The following is a 7993-nucleotide window of genomic DNA, read 5'->3' on the forward strand; positions in this document are numbered from 1 at the left end:
TTGTGCCGAGAGATGGATGCCACACATCTAGTGCAGTGGCCGTTTGCCCCGCTCTGTTGGGTCACTCACTCAACGGTAAAAAAAACAAAAACAAGCTCTGCCATTGGCTCCGACCTAGTCTCACGTGGTCAGATCGACCAGCTCTGAGCATTTATGGATTTCGTTTCCGCGATCTCAAATTCCTCAGCCGCTGTGAAACAACAACAGGGACCTGCATGCAGCCAGGACACTGAAGCGGTCTCGCAAAATCATGGCTGACCCCTCCCACCCTGCCCACAAACTCTTTAAGACACTCCCCCACGGCAAGAGACTGAGGTCTGCCAAGACCAGAACCACCCGCCACAAGACCAGCTTCTTCCCAACCGCCATCAGCCTCACCAACAAGGCCCGGAAACCCCTTCCGCCAAGCACCTCACCAACAACGCCCCCCCCCCCCACACACACACACAAACTCACTACCTCCTCCTAAACTCAACTGAACTCCCCCCCATAAAACTGGAACTCATATCTAATTTAATACCTGTTTAACTGGGACTGTAAATTCATGTAAATTCCCTGCACATTTCATGCCTATTTAACTTAGCCTGTACATTTCATGTACATTCAATGTAAACTCTTATTTAACTCCGACTGTAAATTAATGTAAATCCACTGCCTATTTAACGTCTATTTAACTCACTCTGTAAATCTCATGTAAATCCAACGTAAATTCATATTTATCATCCACAGAACACTTCACCACTCATGTACATATTGTATATATTTACTCGATTTGATTGCACTTGCAACTTTGTGATTGTCTTTAGTTATCTTCCTACTTCTTATCTCTGTATATTGATGTGACCGCTACGCTGCATACAGACACTAAGACAAATTCCTCCTATGTAATTTGCGTACTGTGGCAATAAAAGTGATTCTGATTCTGATATACATTTTATACTGGGTTTCCGCTAGATCTGGTCTCCAGATTTTTTATTTTATTTTACCAGTCACGTTTTCAATAACACTCCTGTATGTTACAAATGCAAAATATAATGCAAATCTAGGTCACAGCGCCCCCTTGCCCGGACCTCGTCGTCTCTTCCGGGGGCTCAGTGGACTCGTCGAACCGCAGACCCCCTGAGTCCCGACCTTGATGCCGGCGCGGGCAGAAAGGCCGATCCGACAGCAGGGTCAGTATCTGGGCAGAAAGGCCGATCCGACAGCAGGGTCAGTATCTGGGGAGCGACTGACAGACGGCGTAATGTAGTTAGAGCAGGAGAGTAATGACGACAGACAGCAGTGACAGAACAAGAAAGGATGGAGGGGGGGGTGCGGAAGCAGATGGAGACGGATGATAGTCGGGAACGAAGGGAGGGGAGGAGGCGGGGGAGAGCGAGGGGAGGGGAGGAGGCGGGGGAGAGCGAGGGGAGGGGAGGAGGCGGGGCCACGGGGGAGAGCGAGGACTCACGCAGAGAAAACGGGATAGATGGATGGATGGACTAAGCCGGGGTGGACAATTAAGAGAGGGGGGGTAGAGAGAGGGGGAAGTGTGCTGGCATGTTCGCCGGCCTTTCCTCCAGCACTGGCAAACCAAAATGTTCGTACTGCTGCCAACGCACCAACCAGGACGCCAAGTAGCCTACAATGAGAGAGACGAAAATATGGCCACCGTTCCACCCGCAACGCTCTCAAACCACATCGACGGGAAATACATCACAGTACTGAACACAGTTTGATTGACAGGTGAAGAGCAGTGCAGAAAAACCTCAGCACCAAAGATGGAGACAACCCCAGCCCCCCCAAAAAACAAACAAACAAACAAACACAGACCTCCAAGACTGAGGGGAAGAGAAGGTCATATCGTGACACAGACTGCCACAGACTGAGGGGAAAAGAAGGTCATATCGTGACACAGACTGCCACAGACTGAGGGGAAGAGAAGGTCATATCGTGACACAGATTGCCACAGACTGAGGGGGAGAGAAGGTCATATCGTGACACAGATTGCCACAGACTGAGGGGGAGAGAAGGTCATATCATGACACAGACTGCCACAGACTGAGGGGAAGAGAAGGTCATATCGTGACACAGACTGCCACAGACTGAGGGGAAGAGAAGGTCATGTCGTGACACAGACTGCCACAGACTGAGGGGAAGAGAAGGTCATATCGTGACACAGACTGCCACAGACTGAGGGGAAGAGAAGGTCATATCGTGACACAGACTGCCACAGACTGAGGGGAAGAGAAGGCCATATCGTGACACAGACTCCCACCGACTGAGGGGAAGAGAAGGTCATATCGTGACACAGACTGCCACAGACTGAGGGGAAGAGAAGGTCATATCGTGACACAGACTGCCACAGACTGAGGGGAAGAGAAGGCCATATCGTGACACAGACTGCCACAGACTGAGGGGAAGAGAAGGCCATATCGTGACACAGACTGCCACAGACTGAGGGGAAGAGAAGGTCATATCGTGACATAGATGAGAAGGTCATATCATGACACAGATTGCCACAGACTGAGGGGAAGAGAAGGTCATATCGTGACATAGATTGCCACAGACTGAGGGGAAGAGAAGGTCATATCGTGACACAGATTGCCACAGACTGAGGGGGAGAGAAGGTCATATCGTGACACAGATTGCCACAGACTGAGGGGAAGAGAAGGTCATATCGTGACATAGATTGCCACAGACTGAGGGGAAGAGAAGGTCATATCGTGACATAGATTGCCACAGACTGAGGGGAAGAGAAGGTCATATCGTGACATAGATTGCCACAGACTGAGGGGGAGAGAAGGTCATATCGTGACACAGACTGCCACAGACTGAGGGGAAGAGAAGGTCATATCGTGACACAGATTGCCACAGACTGAGGGGAAGAGAAAGTCATATCGTGACACAGATTGCCACAGACTGAGGGGAAGAGAAGGTCATATCGTGTCACAGACTGCCACGCACATCACTTCTACTCATTTGAATCTGCTCACAGCAGCGTCTTGCTCGTTGCCCGTCCACCAGTCTCCTGCCATTGCTGCTGCCTGGTTTACTCGCGTGCACTTCCTTGTTGTATCTGCTAATTTATTTCTGTTTCCATAATTGTTTTTATGGGAATTAGAAACATTTGCTTTTCTACTTTGTTGAATGAAATGCCTGGAAACTTCTGCTACCCCCCTAAATCCCCCACTGTGCACCCCACAAATGCCTCCTTCTGATTGGGGAGAAACGGCGCTGTCCTCCCCTTATCCCTAAAAAACAAAGCTCCAGCTCGAACCTGGTCAAGCTTTTTGTCTGCGAGTTGCCTCGGGGAGGGAGGGAGAGCGAGAGGCAAAAAGAAAACCAGAGCAAGTGCAACAGAGAAAAAAGTGAACGTGATGAATGAGGCAAACAGAGAGCAAACTGGGAGAAAGTCAGGAGGCAGGAGGTGGAGGAGAGGATTGGATGTCCAGAGGAACGGGGAGGGCACACACAAACGCACACACACACACGCACACACACACACACACACACACCCCTCTGCTGTGCCGCTTTAGTAGCTGCTACATTAGTCTCGTTAGATATGCAAAGCGACCCAATTAGCAGCACAGTGTGCAGGAAGTGACACGTTCCACCTGAAGAAGCCCGGCAACAAAGGCGGTTCACAGCCAACAATAAATCATGTCTGTGCGTGTGTGTGTGTGTGTGCATGCGTGCGTGTGTGTGCGCGTGCGTGTGTGTGTGTGTGTGCGTGCGCGTGTGTGTGTGTGCGTGCGTGCGTGTGTGTGTGTGTGCGTGTGCATTGCCTTGAACACAAAACCATCACACAACTGAATTAGAAAAATCCACTCATCCGTTATAGGCTCTATAAAAACCATTCTGACTTAATAAAAGCCACCTGAATGTGATTAATTCTGCCCCCCCCCTCCTCTCTCATATTATCATTGCAGTATTTTCTCACCAATATATTGCTGTGAAATTGCTTCTTGCATTTGATTTGATCCATTTTGGGAGCGGCCAGACGATTTCTTGTGAAATCTCTTCCTCCAGAGTGGCAAGCTGCATTCAACAGGAATGTGAAAGGGTTGAAATGCCCATTGGAAAGCAGCTCCCAAGGCTTAACAACACAGCAATGCATTTTGTTTAGAAAGCAGCTCCCAAGGCTTAAGAACACAGCAAGGCATTTTGTCTGACATTTAGAGAATCAGATTATCTTCACGGAATGAAGCCCACCTGAAAGAATGTTGTTAGCATGGATTTCAATGGCGTTTTAGTGTCTCATGATGGGCTAAAATGCTGTTTCCAACCTGACAAGAATACAATTCTGGAGCACAAAATATGACGCATCGACATTTTTAATCCAAAAATACAGATGTTATTCATTTAGTTTTGCAGTACTGCTGCCAGGGGCATTTAACCATTTAATAAATAACAAAAGACCCACTTTTACCTCTGCAACAGTACTGTCAAACTAAATGAGTAACATCTCTATCAGTACTGCCAAACTAAATGAATAACATCTCTATCAGTACTGCCAAACTAAATGAATAACATCTCTATCAGTACTGCCAAACTAAATGAATAACATCTCTATCAGTACTGCCAAACTAAATGAGTGACATCTCTATCAGTACTGCCAAACTAAATTAAATGACAAACATCTCTATCAGTACTGCCAAACTAAATGAGTGACATCTCTATCAGTACTGCCAAACTAAATGAGTAACATCTCTATCAGTACTGCCAAACTAAATGAATAACATCTCTATCAGTACTGCCAAAATGAGTGACATATCTATCAGTACTGTCAAACTAAATGAGTGACATCTCTATCAGTACTGCCAAACTAAATGAGTAACATCTCTATCAGTACTGCCAAACTAAATGAATAACATCTCTATCAGTACTGCCAAACTGAGTGACATCTCTATCAGTACTGCCAAACTAAATGAATAACAACTCTATCAGTACTGCCAAACTAAATGAATAACATCTCTATCAGTACTGCCAAACTAAATGAGTGACATCTCTATCAGTACTGCCAAACTAAATGAGTGACATCTCTATCAGTACTGCCAAACTAAATTAGTAACATCTCTATCAGTACTGCCAAACTAAATTAAATGACAAACATCTCTATCAGTACTGCCAAACTAAATTAGTAACATCTCTATCAGTACTGCCAAACTAAATGAGTGACATCTCTATCAGTACTGCCAAACTAAATTAGTAACATCTCTATCAGTACTGCCAAACTAAATTAAATGACAAACATCTCTATCAGTACTGCCAAACTAAATTAGTAACATCTCTATCAGTACTGCCAAACTAAATCAGTAACATCTCTATCAGTACTGCCAAACTAAATTAAATGACAAACATCTCTATCAGTACTGCCAAACTAAATGAGTAACATCTCTATCAGTGCTGCCAAACTAAATGAGTAACATCTCTATCAGTACTGCCAAACTAAATGAGTAACATCTCTATCAGTGCTGCCAAACTAAATGACTAACATCTCTATCAGTACTGCCAAACTACAGTAAATGAGTAACATCTGTATCGGTCTTCCAAAACCCGTATCGGTCAAACCCTGCTGTCCACTTGTGCTCATCTCAGCTCATTCTTTTTTAGAACCCCAGATTTCCAACATCAGCACATTCTCTCATGCTTTCCCTCCCTCTCTTCCTCTCCCCCTCCAGGTGCTGGTTTGGCACACTCGCACGGAGAAGCCGCACCTCGGGAACGAGCCCAAGCATCGGAAGGACAGTGTGTTCATCGAGGTCTGAGGAACGGAACCACGAGCCTCTCTCGAGCCATTCTAAGACATGCATTGAACTCCCGAAGATATCCAGACATTACTTGGATAATTATTTGGAGAACTCAATGGACCGCGAGCAGCAGTCACATGAGTCCAGGACTTTGGGGCCGTGTGTGAAACTTGCTTTGTGAGGACCGGACGCCGCTGAATGTGTTGCTTTTACAAACTGGGATGATTTTGACTTCTCTCTTCATTTCCCCTGTCCAAGGCTTGCTGGTGTAAAAAAAAACCCTAAAACAAATCTGAAGTTGGTGAATTTAAGATGTGTTTAAGATGTGTATAATTTTTTTTAGCATTAATATATCATTGTCAAATTAATTGTGATACTGTAAACAAATGAGATCATGGTGGAGCCGATTGGTCACCTGTTTCACACCAGTGGTATTATTAGTGCTGTTCAAGTCATCAAGAAGACTACATTACCCATAAACCCTGTTGCTTTCTGTTCACTTTACCGAAGAGGATGAACATGTTGGTAGTGCTTTTTCCATCTTTCACTCCTTCCACCATCTGCTGCCCGAAACTCAGATGCTTTATCTCCGTTTGCTCTGGAAGAACAGCGCCCTCTAACTTGTTTTGTGCCGTAAAGCAATCCAGCAGATAAGTTAAAAAAAAGACCTGCTGGCACACAATGTAAAACCAAGCCCTAAACTTTGGTTCTGAAAAATGCGGAAGAACCAAAAACTGCAGTTCCTCAAATGGCCACTTGAGGCTGGCTCCAAAAGAGAGTCATTCACCATTCACTCCCATGTTAAAATGCCTGAGTTTACAACAGAAATAAACATGTTTACAGCCTGGTTAAAAAAACAGTTTTTAGTCCCTATAGCTAATTTCAGTGAACTTTTATATAACTCACCTGCAGGAGCGGACTTTACCATTACATTAGGTCCTAATGTAATGGTAAACCCTAATGATTATGGTTAAGGTCAAGGGCCCCATGAATCCTCTTCTGGCGTCTGCGGCCAACATTACGTCTTTCAGAGGTTGTAGCAGGCTCAGTAGTCGGGAAGAGGGCTAAATGATGCTCAGAAATTCAGCTACATTTTGCAGATGGAAAAACTGGCATGGCCATTTTCTTTACCTTTCACCTAAAGCTATCTGAATAAGAATGGGTTATATGGGTACCCACGAGTCTCCCCTTTACTGACATGCCCACTTGCTAAACATGCAGTTTTGGGCAAAAACAAAACAAAACAAAACAAAACAAAAACAGTTATTTGCATGCAGTATAAATGTGTTATTTTCGCCTATTCGATTTGAATTTTCCTGCATACTGGAGACCCTAAACAGTCGTGGAATTGCATAAATTAGGTATGACTGTAAAGCTGAGACTCTTGTGGATTCAATTAGCCCAATTGTATTCATGTGTGATGATGTTAGTCTCCATAGAAGCCATTTCATTGTAGTGAGACCATTTTTTGGTCTCACTGTCTCACTGTCTAAAATGACCTATTGTGACCTCTAAGATAATCACAGCCTCATGAAACTTTACAACCACAACCTAGAGACCCAGGGAATTCAGGGGATGTGTGGCTTTCCTAGGTGACTATAAGGGGGTTTTGTGAGCAATTTCCAGAACAGAAGTGTTCGCCGCCCATTCTTACAGAAACCTCCAAAAGTTTTTAATAGCAAATCACAGCATGCTTTTTTTCTATGGTGTTCCTCAGGGTCTTAGTGTCTTAATGTGGTATTTTGGAGGGATTTCTGACCATTTTTTTTAATCAATTCTCGAGTGGTCAAAAATGGTTAAATCTTGCACCAAATCTGTCTAACAATTTTGGTATCAACCCAAAACAATTGCTGCAACAATTTATGAGACATAATTGAGCATGGGGATGGCCATCATATAAGTTCCATCATAATGTTCTAAGCCCTTATACACTGGAAACTTTCAACATTTGAATAGACGCAGGGTTTATGACTATAGAAAAACCTGACACACTGCTGAGCTGCATCTCAAATTAATCTTTCAGATCATGTGTACCACTTCTATGTGGCATAGATACGGTTTACCTGCTATCCCACCCTAAATATACCCTGTCCGCTATAAAAAAAGCCAAACATTGGTTTGTGGTATGGATGGTTAAGTCCCACCCTGTCGTGAGGAATTTAACTCTAAGTTTAGAAAACCAATGCAACTAGAAGGTAAAAGTATTACAAAAGGTTTATTTACAAATACAAAGTCTCACAGCACTGTGGTTCACCCCCCTC

The 7993-nt window shown here is 44.6% G+C and overlaps 1 protein-coding gene across 1 annotated transcript in view; it reads left to right on the forward strand.

The window, feature by feature from the left end:
- b3gat2 (beta-1,3-glucuronyltransferase 2 (glucuronosyltransferase S)) overlaps nucleotides 1-5750 on the forward strand; it is a gene marked incomplete at both ends in the record, with an annotated part of 47512 nt that extends 41762 nt beyond the window's left edge. The window contains 1 exon segment of the mRNA XM_083650581.1: nucleotides 5664-5750. Within this exon segment, the coding sequence (XP_083506707.1) occupies nucleotides 5664-5750 (87 nt within the window).
- Nucleotides 5751-7993: the final 2243 nt, after the last annotated feature.

Source organism: Poromitra crassiceps (genome assembly GCF_964638095.1).
Source record: "Poromitra crassiceps genome assembly, chromosome: 14".
Classification (NCBI taxonomy): Eukaryota; Metazoa; Chordata; class Actinopteri; order Beryciformes; family Melamphaidae; genus Poromitra; species Poromitra crassiceps.